Source organism: Coffea eugenioides, chromosome 1 (assembly GCF_003713205.1).
Source record: "Coffea eugenioides isolate CCC68of chromosome 1, Ceug_1.0, whole genome shotgun sequence".
Taxonomy (NCBI): domain Eukaryota; kingdom Viridiplantae; phylum Streptophyta; class Magnoliopsida; order Gentianales; family Rubiaceae; genus Coffea; species Coffea eugenioides.
Window position 1 is genome coordinate 7,294,753 of NC_040035.1, and position 13,203 is coordinate 7,307,955.

The window sequence follows — 13,203 nt, forward strand, 5'->3', positions numbered from 1 at the left end:
CTCCCTATCAATCTACTTTCCTACCAGGGCGCCTTATTACTGACAATATCCTCATTGCCTATGAGATAAATCATTCCCTAAAGTGAAAAGTTACAGGCAAGGAAGGATCCATGTTTAACAAACTGGACATGAGCAAAGCTTTTTGATAGGGTTGAATGGCCTTTTCTTCAGAAAATGATGTTAGCCCTAGGTTTCCATTCAGATTTTGTTAATCTTATTTACTATTGTATTTCCAGTTTCATTTCTATACTTAATGGTCATCAGTTTGGTCATCTAAAGCCTCAACGTGGTGTTCGACAAGTGGATCCTATCTTCCCTTATCTATTTCTCATTTGTGCGGAGGTTTTTTCTTGTTGATTACAGGAAGTAGATCGTTGTAGTAACATCTCTAGTGTCTGAGCAGGAGTTGCTGGACCAAAGATTTCTCACTTGTTATTTGCAGATAACACCTTGTTGTTTGGCAAAGCAACGCTCCGTGAGGCTCAACATATCGAGTCTATTTTGCAACTCTACAAATCTGCTTCGAGACAGGAAATAAACTTGGACAAATCTGGTATAGTTTTTAGCAGCAATACTAGTCCAGAGCTGCGGGATAGCATTACCAATTATCTTGGTATGAAAGAGGTTACGACACATGACAAATATCTGGGACTCCCAACAGTTATTGGGCTCTCAAAAAGTGCAGTTTTCTCATCAATAAAAGATAGAATATGGCAAAAGATCCATGATTGGAATGAACATCGATTATCAAGGGCAAGGAAGGAAGTAATGATCAAGGCTGTGGTCCAGGCTATCCCTACATATTCTATGTCTTGTTTCAAATACCCTGATTCATTGCTCAATGACATTCAATCAATGATAAGTGATTTTTGGTAGGGTGATAGATTAAAAGGGAAATCTATTCATTGGGTTAGTTGGGATAAGCTTTGCACAAATAAGGAAGACGGAGGAATGGGTTTCAGGCAACTGAAGTCATTTAATCTCGCATTGCTAGCTAAGCAGGGTTGGCACATTAGAACACAAACCTCCACACTTTTACATCAGATTTATAAAGCTAAGTACTTCCCTAACTCTGATTTGTTCAGGCAACAGAAGGTTCTCACCCTCTTGGACTTGGAGAGGGATCCGTGAAGTGTGCAAATATATAGTAGCAGGTAGTAGATGGCGAGTAGGGAATGGAACCAATATCAAAATTTGGCATGACAGGTGGCTACCTTGACCTTCTTTGAAAGTGATATCTCATTCGGAATTGTTGCCTAATGATTCTACCATTGACAATACTAAAAGATCTTGGAAGTTAGACCTTTTGCAAAACCTTTTCTGGCCCGGTGAAGTTGATTTGATTAAGAGTATTCCAATAGGAGACTCTCATAATCAGGATAAACTTATCTGGCATTATACTAAAAATGGATTTTTCACTGTAAAATCGGCCTATCATCTAATCAAACAACATTCCAAGGATTGGCAGAATTTAGATTCATGCAACAATAGTATGGTAACAAATACATGGGGTAGACTATGGAAGCTGAGTTTGCCAACAAAGATCAAAATTTTTCTATGGAGAGTTTGTACGGACACTTTACCAAAAAAATTCAAGCTTCAAGCACGTGGAGTATTGCTGGGAACATCCTGTGTTGTTGGTCAAGCTGCATCTGATGACACAAACCACATCTTCTTCTTTTGTCCAGTAGCTATCCAATCATGAGCACTCAGCCATTTGTCTACAAAAGTTCATTTGGATACTGCTTAGCAAGTCACAATCTGGCTTCCTAATCTCCTACATCAATTACCAAGAGAAGACATGGAATTGGTAGCTATAATACTGTGGAATCTTTGGAACAATCGCAATGCAGTTACCTTTGAAGGTTCGTATAGAGACCTCCTTAGTTTGGTTTCATCTTCTATGAACTATTTGTACCAATATTGATAAGTATATATTTTACATGTTTTAAGTGTGTTTTATTAATTAGTTTTGATGTGTTTTATTTAGTTTTATAGCTAATAAACTAAGTTTCTAGTAAAAATATGCATTTTATGGTTTAAAGTGTGAAAATTACATTTCTATAGATTTTTACAGCACAAACTTCATGTTTTTATAGGTTTAAGGATTCAATCATCAAAGGGAGTGATTTGAGAAGATAATTGGATGATTGATGATGATTTGAAGTGATAAAAAGAGAATATGAAGTGCAAAATATGAAATGCAACTTAGTACACAAGGAAGCAAGTTTCACAGTTTTGACACCTTATGGTATTTTGGCTATATCTTGAGCTACACATGTTGGATTGAGGTTATTCTTGAACAATTTTGAAGATACAAGATAGATCTACATTTTGTATGAAGACATCAAAATCCATTTCAATCATTTTCATTATCAAAATGTCAAAATATAGAAGTGCAACTCTATTGTCGAAAGGTGAAATAGAGCTCTGACCAGTTGATGGTAGATTGGTCATATCTCAGTCCACAGAGCTCCAAATGAGATGATTCTTAAGGTATTGGTGATAAGTGAATATTTTGTATGTATTTTGTACAGTTTTGCACAAGCTTTTGTCATATTTTTAGAGAATCATAGCCATATTTAAACTCTTTTTAGTGCAAATTGTTTCAAGTGTTATTTAGTGATCCGAACTTGCAAAATGAGTAGATTAATGCATAAACATGTGATATTTTGTAGGTTGTTGGTGTATGAGACACGTACACAAGATAAAAAAGAGGCAAAGTGCTAGTGGGAGGACAACGGACAAGTGAAACAAGGAGCAATATGAAGCGGAAGAGGGAAGAATTGGAAGATGGAAACAGGGGAGAGGGATTCGAGCTCGGATCCATTCTCATCCCCTGTGATCCGAGCCCTCGTCTGATCTTCTGGAGAAGTGGATCCGAGGGCCAAGCAATCCGAGCTCGGATCGCTTTGAAGAAGGCCTCGGATCTTGCATGAAGAAAAGTTGAGGCAACAGGATCCGAGCTCAGATCACTGTTCACCCCCTCAGATCCAGGCCTCGGATCTTCCTCTCTCCTCTGCAATTTGCAGAACAACTTGTGCTCATTTCACACTTACTTTTTGACTCATGTTTCACACAAAATTTTGGCTGGAAGCTGGCATACCTCTTGTACACTTGAAGAAGCAAGATGTGATGATTTCAATGAGGGGCAAATTTGGAAAGAAAATGAGCAAAAGACATTATTAGAAAGGAGTAGAGCATAGTAGAGGGGGGATACATCAGATTTTGGGCATTAGAACTTAAAAGTTAGTCTTGTCTTGTTCTCTCTAACTAGGAACTTTTGTGGAGAACAATTGGAGACTTCATTGTACACCATTTTGTTGAAGAAATTGAAAATCATTGGGAGCTTCTTCATTAACCTTGGCTAAGCTTTCTTTAATCTATCTTTTACTTGTGATTCATGATGTGTTCATGCAATGAAACTATGTGTTTCCTAGTTATATCTTACATGAGTAGCTAAATTTCTAAATCTAGAGAGTAGATGAAGCTTATGGCTACTTGATATGATGTGGATATGATTTGCACTTGTTAAATCTTGTGTTAACTTGTCTACTTGTGCATGCTTATCACTTGTTATTGCTTGATCACTAATAACATGCTCTTAGTTGTTATTATTCAATGGAAGTTGGTAATAATGATGGAACTACATGAGTAGAGCTTAAGTAGTAGACTCATGAGAATAGAGATACACTTAAGTGGATTAACTTGCATTTCATGAAGGAAACAAGAGAAGATCTAGTTATTCACCATGAGAATAGGAATACTAGACTATATCTAGGCCATTTTATCATGAGAATGAGATTTGGTAATATTGGAAATGAATCCCTAGTTAAACAAGTGTAGTGACAAGAGGTAAATCTATTCATTCATATCTTGGATGCCATAAGTGGACTCTATTTCTCTAGATTTAAGTGTTTAGTGAATTTCTCCATTGTTTATTTGCAAGTGGCCTAGCCATTTTAGTTATGGTTAGTTGATTAATATTGTGATTTTCATTACTCTTATTATTAGTTAGTCTAAATAATAGAGTAAGTAAAGGACCTATACTTGTTTAAGTTGCTCCTCGTGGGATCGACCCGATACATGCCCTAAATTACTAATTTGACCTGTATACTTGCAGTCAAACAGGTATAAATCGGAATTAATCATATCAAAAGCCAGACAAGTTTTTGCGCCGTTTCCTGAGACCGGCAATATTAGAGCCTAGCAGGCTTTATTAATTTAGACCTCTATATTAGATTAGTTAGTATTAGTGTAGTGAAAATTCTTGTTAATATTATGGATTGGATATTTATTTTTGTAATATAATTACTACATTGTCTTTATTCTTCATTTTTTGTAGCGTGTGCACCGAGTTTTACGTGTAGTAGCACCTTTTGATTCGGAAATTGAAAGGACATTACGTAGACAAAGAAGGCATACACCACAACAAGAGGAAGAAGAGATTAGGCAACCTATCGAGGGAATTGCGATACAGCTACCTTTTGAAGAAGAAATGGCGGAGAACGAGGCAAATAGGCGAGCTTTATGGGATTTTGCTCTACCGGGGACACAAGGATCTCAAACAAGCATAGCAAGACCTGCAGTAAATGCTAACAATTTTGAGATTAAACCATCACTTATTCAAATGATTCAACAATCTCAATATAGAGGTAATGTTACCGAAGACCCAAATTCTCATTTGTCAACACTTCTTGAAATTTGTGATACAATAAAGCTTAATGGTGTTAGTGATGATGCAATTAAACTTAGATTGTTTCTATTTTCACTAAGGGACAAGGCCAAGGTTTGGTTACAAGCTCATCCTCCAAACACTTTTACTACTTGGGCGGAGTTAGCTAAACCTTTTCTTAATAAGTTCTTTCTACCTGGAAAAACTACTAAACTCTGAATGGATATAACTAGTTTCTCTCAACAGGAAGGAGAGACATTGTACGAAGCTTGGGAGCACTATCGGGAGTTACAACGAAGGTGTCCTCATCATGATCTCCTCGATTGGCTAATAGTCTAAACATTTTCCAATAGACTCACCTATCCGACAAAGACGCATGTGGATGCGGCAACGGGAGGAGCTTTGATGGGAAAGTCGGTCGAGGAAGCTCAATAATTGATTGAAGAAATGGCTGCTAATAATTACCAATGGGCCAATGAACGAGGTAATACAAGGAGAACCGCAGGTATGATTGAAGTAGATACATTGAATATGTTAAGTGCAAAGATGGATAATGTGATTAAGATGCTTAATAAGCAAGTTGGTTCTAATTCCAACCAAGGAGTAGTTGTTGCATGTTGTACTAACTGTGGAGGAGATCATGATGATTCTATGTGTGCTAGCAGTGAACAGGTTCAATATCTCAACAATTACAACTGTCCATCCCAAAACAATAGATACTCAAATACCTATAATCTAGGGTGGCGTAATCATCCAAACTTTGGATGGAAGGATCAAAGGAACCAACCAAGATCAACGAATCTACCGGATTTTCAACCGAAGCAACCACTTCTGAAGTCTAAGCCAGCTTGGGAATTGGCAATTGAGAAGCTAGCAAATGTATCAAATGATAAAATTGAAAAGTTAACTAGCGTCACTATGCAAAAGTTCGAAAGAATTGAAGAAAGGATAGACCAACTCACCAATATGTATAGGAATGTCGAGGTCTAATTAGGCCAAATAACTAATGCGGTTAACAATCGGAACCAAGGGAATTTACCTAGCAAGACTGAGGTGAACCCAAGGGAGCATGTAAAGGTCATAACCCTCCGTAGTGGTAAGGAAGTGGGTGAGCCACCTGTGGTTGAAAGTGTAAGAGAGCATGAAAGAAGAGAAAAAAAGCAGTTAAATGAGCTAGAAGAGGAAGTAAGAAAAGTGAAGGGAGAGACAAGGTGGAAGAAAGTGAGCCACTGATTGCAAAGATATGAATGCTAAATGATTGGTATCCCTGTGACTACTGATTTCTAATATTAATTGCTGATATTGCTGACATTGATGTTGGGTTTCTGGATAATCATCTAATGATGACAAAAAGGGGGAGAAATGGATGATAAAAAAATGGAATGCCAGGAAGTTTTAGAGTCTTCTAGTATATGTGTGAGGGGAAGTTATTTTGAAGGGGAGTGGCACTTACAAATTTTTTGATACATTATGCATTAAGTAAGGGGGAGTTTTGACTCAATGATTTTTTCTCTCCATCCATTGTTTTGTCATCATCAAAAAGGGGGAGAATGTAAATCTGACTACCTACCTTTTGATGTTTACAAAACAAATGGATGTTATTAATTTTTTCCTCAAAGATCTTTTCAACAATCGAGCAAATCAGGTTCAAAGATTAAGCGCATTTAGAAAAGACAAAGATTGCTGAAACTGTCGGACACTCGTAAAGACTGGATCGGACGTCCAACAATCATTGAGCAACTTCGGACGCATGAAAAACTCTATCACCGGACGTCTGAAAGAATTAAAACATTTCCTTTATACTCACTGATCTTGATCGGAAGCAAAACATTAGAGCACCGGACGTTCGATAAACTACGCAACACTTCGAACGCACAGTACTGGAGGTACCGGACGCCCGAAAGAATTGAAGAAAATTTCTCGAACTTTACCATCTGCTTTCGGACGCAAACTTTGAAGGTACCGGACGTCCGAAAGAATTAAAGAAAATTCATTTTGCTCACTGCCTGCTGTCGGCACAAGAAACAAGACTATCGGACGTCCGACACTACCAACAGCTAGTAGACTCTTCAGCTGCCTTCTATCTGTTGGAAGCATTAATGAAAGAACTTTTTGGTCTCATATAAATAGAGCAAAGTCAACCACTTCAAAATACTTTTACACATTGAGACTACAAAAGATCTAGAGCAATTTTAGTGAGAAAATTCTCTTCAAAGAAGATTTGTACTCTTAGTTGTGTAGATTTTGTATAAGTTTTTCTTGTGTGAGAAAATTACTTCAATAGTGTAGTTTTGTGAGGGTTATCCGAGTGATAGTAAAACTTTCGAACTTGACCAAGTATGGCTTGGGTCAAGGAGGAAGTGATCCTTCCTTTGTACACAAAGATTGGTTGTAATTGATCAACTTGAAGAAACTTGTTCTATAAAGTGATATTCAAACTCAATAGGAGTTTGGAATTTGGTTTGCTATTCTATCTCTTTTATTTACTACCTTGCAACATAAATTGTTCATCTCTTCTACTCACGAGCATTTGTGTTTTCTCATTATTTGTTCCATTGTGTGGTCATCTAGAAAAGAAGGTAAATTTCATATTCAACCAAAAAGTGTCTCATAATTTGGTTAGTTTTTAATTTACCTAATTCACCCTCTCTTAGATTGTCTTCGATCCTTACAGTATTCTTTCTATAAAAGGAAAAATTGAGTTACGAATTTTAGCCTCCCCACACCTGTTATGATGCATTCCTTTAGGTCATGTATATTTGTATAATTATTATTTTCTTTTCTTTTCTTCAAATCTCATATTTTTTCATATTCGTGATTTCTTCAAAGAGTCAACTTGAGTATCACAACTAATGTGATTTGCACCAATTAAGTCTTGAAGAGACATATTCCGACCCCCCGACATTCTCCTAGGTTGAGGGTTTGCATCCATATAGTGACATCCAAATGTGATAAATTTTTAGATTAAACTAAGAAAATTTTGGACTAAATCACGCAATTAATTTTGACTAGGTGGAAAGGGTGCCTTGGATTTTTATCCTTACCTTTCCTTTCTTCCACCGTGACTCCCAAATCTTTTTCTCTGATTTGTGTAGACTTCGAGTCGTTTAAAAAGGATTTTCTCTACTTTTTATCTAAAATTCATTTTTAAGTGACTTGGTACACCTTAACTCAATAACAAGTGGCGACTCCTATTTTTCGTTAAAAACCCTTTTTAAACTATTCTTTTGGGTCAAAATCGTCGCATTTTTAAGTCCCAATTAAACCCATTTCCTTTTTCTAAAAATCAAACTCCCATATTCATTCAAAAATTCATTTTTTCTAAACTAGTTATTTTTTATTTTAAAAATGGGGCGCGACAATTGGATAAGTTAAGATGCATTGGGCTCTCATTCTACGGTAATGGTGATGATTTTAAAGGAGGAGGATCAGGAATGACTAGGCTAACAAAAAACTGTTTCCTTCCCTTAAGACGCAATCCCTGAGAAATATGAGGGACTTGGTAAATTGAATGGAACCAGACAAGGATGAAATTGTTGATTTGTTGTTTTCCATACTTGAAACATTGATCATTGAAGATTGTTTCAAACTATTAAGTGCTCCAAGTTATTTTCCAAGTCTTAGCAGGTTGGAAATCAAGAAAAATGACCACTTTTTACAGGTAAAAAAGATTCTCAGCAAAGTAACCAATCTTTCGACCCTAGAAATAATTGGAGAAAATGGGGTGATTGGGCTAACATGTCTTTCATATGTGGCTCTAAGACTACTATCCAATAATCATCACCATCCTAATATAAAATTTCTGAGATTGCACAGATGCACTGATTTAACAACTATAAGGGATTGTGGTACTTCTCTCAAGAGGTTGGAACTCCTTTACTGTGACAATTTGAGGGATTTGTCAGGAGACCTATGTAGATACAAGTAATTGTTGGCAAGCTCTTTCGCGTGATGGATACTGATGCTTCTACGCACCCTTTTACAGTAACTTGTGTTGAGGAAACTATTACACTATTAGAAGTTTTGTAAACAAAAACTAGTTACTATGTTTGCTATGGATCATATATGCTTAGGTTATGCAGATTATGTTATCTGATGACTATAATTTCAATGACCAATGTATATGTGAGTTAATATTAAAGGAAGCCATCAAGATAACGGACTCTGTATTTTGAGAGTTAGAAATGTTTATAAATCATGATAGTGTTCTAATATACATCAATCTCTCAATCTAATATTCACTGTATACTTAGAGTTGAGATATACCTACATTTGAGAAGTGAACACTGTTGTAATTTCTTAAAATTTCAAGCATGTATGTTTAAAGTTGAGTTATACCTACCCTTGTGAAGTGAACACTATTGCGACTTCTTAAAATTTCAAAAGTTTACATTATGTCTATAATCTTGAAAAGCACATCGTCTTTGATGCAACTATAGTCCAATACTAACTTTGGGCATTTGTCTATCTTTAATTACTACTTTCGTTTTTTATAAAGTTATATATTTATCAATACTAAATTTGGACATTTGTCTATCTTTAATTTGTACTTTTGTTTTTGATAAAGTTATTTTAAAAAAAAAATAAGTTTTTCAAATACAATACTATAATAATACACAAACAAAAATAATTCAAAAAAGCATATCATCGATACAATATATCAAATATTTTAAAAAGATCTATAGTTAAAATTTTTCATATACACTGCTGTAGTAAAATATTTCAAAAATATCTCCAAAAATAGCTAATTCAAACGGAGTTAATGATATTATTATTTTTTTGGTCAAATGTCGACTTGTATATATAATGATATTAAGAATATTAATTTTCCAAAGATAAGATGCTAAGGATACAAAGATTCTTCTTGAGCTCTTGAACTCGATCCTTTGTAAAGTAATTTGAACCAAGCCGACAACTTGCAACGTCCTTTTGTTTTTCCAAAACCCAATCAGAAAAGCCCAACTTGCCTGGGATGATCGCGCCTTTACACCATAGTATCCCCACACCACTAAAGGCGTAATATTATAAAGAATATATTAAATTGCGCTTTTACTGCATAACTGTAACTTTGAAGGCGTGGAGTTTCACGCCTCCAAGCCGCAACCTTAATTTTTTTAACCCCTTAAAAAGAGGTGATTGGAAAGGGGTTTTTTTTTTTTTTTTTTTTTTTCCAACTCTCAGACGCCTCACCCTTTCCACTTCACTTTCTCCCCATTTTCTCTCGCCATCAGTTCTTCGCCGGCCGATCAATTGTCGCCGGAGGTATTCATCCTTTTCTCCCACTAACTTGAAATCGACCTCCGTATTTATTTAATAGCATTTATCATTATTTTTGGTGATTTAGGGTTTCTCTTTTTTCAATTATTTTCATCATTATTTCTCAGTATTCAAGTTATCTACTAGAAATGATGAACGTCGTCGCGAAGTACATGCCGACGATTTTGACTCGCTCAAGTGCGGTGCTGAACTCAGTGAGTCATGAGCTCCAGCAGCAGCGAGGCATCCGAGTCCAAGTACGGGATTTAAATTTGGAGCGAGCGTTATCGCTTATGCAAAAGAAGATGCAATCCAGCGGAATCGAGCGGCTGATAAAGAGCGAGCAAAGTCATCATATTAAGAACTCGGAGAAGCGAGTTTTAGCTCGTAAAGCACGCGAACGTACAGTTCAGTCCCAGCAATTTTCTCGCGTTCTCAAATCTCTGCTCGACAAGAAAGTCAGGTAAAGATTTTTTTTTTTTTTGGTTGATTTCTGCAATTTTGGAATTTGGTTGCTTTTTAATATCTGGTTTTTTTTTTCTGGAAGGCGGAAATAAGCTGTTTCACTTGGATGGTCTAAGAACTTTTTTGAATGACTGCGGGATTGTCGAATTGGACTTTCTTTACGTAATTTGGTTGTCAGAATTTTTTTATTTTTTATTTTTTGGGTTTGTTGGAGCAATCATTATGTTTTGGAAGGGAAAAATAATTGAATTTGATGATGATGATCAAAGGGGATGGAGCACTTGATTTTTAATCGCATTGCTGAAGTTTTTCACTATAATCAACAAGGATTGAAACTTGTTTCTACATTATATCAAAATTTGATAATGATCAAATGGGGAGGTTTGGGAGATTTTTTTTCAATGGGCTTTCTTTTCCTTCTCTAGAAATCAAGTAGGAAATTTTGGTTATTATTGGACTGATGAACAAAAATTATCCAGTGAGTTAGGATAAAAACAATAAAATTGATTGCTTGTTTAAATTCCACTGTTTTCTTATGAGATATATTACTAGCAAGCCTCAAGCTAAATGAAGAATACGCTGTGTGTTTTTAACTTCTAATAGCGCTTAAATGTTACTGACTTGAGGGTTGATGACGTGAGGCATAATGATTTGAAAGTTATGGGAAAAGCCTGTCTTGATTGATTTTAGAGTTGATGTGTTCTGCTAATACTCTTCATCTGTTTTTTCTTATTTATCCAATGTGGGTGGCAATAGTCTTGAGTTATTTAATACACAGAGTGAAGTTCAATCTTTAGTATACAGTAAGAAGTTGAAACACAGGTGGCGGCTTTTTCTTTTTGGTCTGTGGGTGACCTGTATTCAGTAAATTCTGAACAATTGCTTAGTGAAATAGATAATGCCAGGAGTAAACAAACTTCCCGCAATTATTTTCATTGTGGATTTTGAGCCATGCTGCATACTTCAAAATTCTCAAGTCAGCAAGATATAGTTCAGTGAAATAGATGTTGCCAGTAGGATCTATGCAAAACAAGATATAGAAAAGAGTAAGAAGGGAAATGAAAAACTTTGACAGTTAGCAATTAAGAGCACCAGACTGCAAGGACAGAGGTGGACTACTGAAGTATATGTTTCATTTAGATTTTCTTGCCCTGTTTTTTAGAGCTAATTTCCAATTTTTCTGTTATATACTTACTTTTGAAAGGAAAATGCTGTAAACCTGGATATATCGTGGTTTATCATACTGTTTCTATGAGTTTGTTTCCCAAGTCCTGATTTCAAATAGGACTTTCTTGTTTAGGTTATGTCCACATCTTTGAGCAGGAAAATTCCTATTTGTTGTACTAAAACTTGTTCTACTTTTTGCAACATCTCATTTATGTATGTGCCTTACCTATAAAAGGAGCAGAAATAAAGAAAAAGAAAATACAGAATACCCGTTTTGGTTCTGAACAAAATGACTCCTGATCAAGGCAAAGGATGTAAGTTGTAGAAATTATTTTTTCACGTATTAAGCATACAGAATTATCACTTAATGCATTTGGATCTTTGTCAACTTAAAAGATAGTTACAAGTACAATATAATCAATTGAAAATCATTAGGAAATTAAATCGTAATTAAACTTTGTTTCCAGCATTTATTTGCTTGATTCTCTTGATGCCAATTTCAAAGGATTTAATTCCCTCTAGGATATCTCTAGTACAAGAGCACGTTGAAGTTATTTTACATTATTCTTTTCTGAAGTTTCATGTGTATTTTAGGTCAAGATTCAATCTTTGGTTTTCCCTTATCCAGGGAAACATAATAAGGCTCATATTTGGAAAACCAAAATTATAGATATTTCTTTTGGTTAACACAAAACTTTAAAGATACCTAAGTGGTAAAGAGATAGAGGGATTAATTATATTATGGTTATAACTGCAAAATGATTAAGAAAGTATTTGGACTGGCTTAGAAATTATAGTAGGCTTTCATGTCTGCATTGCACTTCTATGTGGATGTTCCCAAGTTTCAGTCAACCATCGCTTTTATGTCCTGCAATCAATACAGTATTGTGATGAACAACTGTCAATTAGTTTTCAGTTGTGTTAATTTGCTAGACTAGATCAACCTTTTATTGTGTTATTGACATTTGGTTTCCTTTGCCTGCAGGGGTCTATAAACCTATCTCAGAATAGCGTCACATATATTTGATAGGTAATTGCTTGGTGGCAAATGTTTTGACGCTAGCAAGTCCTGAGTGTTAAGTCATCATGAAGGTTTTAGTGGCTTTCTCAACTTTGAATTGTATCTCAAGAACCTTTATTGTTTTTTCCCAATGGTATACTAGTGGTGTATGGTAAAAGGATTACAGGAAGTTGATTGTTGCCAGAAATTGGGAAGCAATTGATAATGTTGGAGACCATTGAGGCTATTGCCAGCTTGTTTGATTTAGGCAGAACTTGATTTCTTTAAGGTTTCAGCCAGTTTGGTCCAAAAATATAGCTCTGAAAATGATGGTTGTTTTTTGGCTAATTCGGTATTAATTAGCCTTTTCGTCTCTCTGATTTGGTGGATGTGTACTTTTCATGCATACCACATCAAACCAGGAATGCATTTGTGGATCAAAAACTGCGAAAATGTTTAACTGATATATTATCAGAGAGCTCTGTTCGTGGATAAGATAGTAAAGCGTGCAAAAATGAATTACCAGGGTCAATTATTTTTATCTTCATCCTTAGAAACACAAGGTGATGAGATCATTTACCTTTGCTCTAGTATTTACAATTTCTGGTCCTCACGGTGAAAGGTTTCTATAACCCGCTTG

General features: G+C 35.6%; 1 protein-coding gene and 1 non-coding gene across 3 annotated transcripts; one reads left to right on the plus strand and one right to left on the minus strand.

The window, feature by feature from the left end:
• Positions 1 to 4,885: 4,885 nt before the first annotated feature.
• On the minus strand, positions 4,886 to 4,992 carry LOC113752618. Its single transcript, XR_003464884.1, has one exon. It is a non-coding gene; the product is annotated as a small nucleolar RNA R71 (small nucleolar RNA).
• Positions 4,993 to 9,831: 4,839 nt separating this feature from the next.
• On the plus strand, positions 9,832 to 12,911 carry LOC113763491. Of its 2 annotated transcripts, none has more exons than XM_027307322.1 (3): positions 9,832 to 9,937; positions 10,060 to 10,394; positions 12,549 to 12,911. In XM_027307322.1, exons 2-3 carry the CDS (start codon positions 10,081 to 10,083, stop codon positions 12,556 to 12,558), a joined length of 324 nt encoding a protein of 107 aa, XP_027163123.1. In that variant the 5' UTR covers positions 9,832 to 9,937; positions 10,060 to 10,080; the 3' UTR covers positions 12,559 to 12,911. The 2 variants fall into 2 exon arrangements, with proteins under 2 accessions (XP_027163123.1, XP_027163131.1); XM_027307330.1 differs by having other exon boundaries at positions 10,079 to 10,394.
• Positions 12,912 to 13,203: the final 292 nt, after the last annotated feature.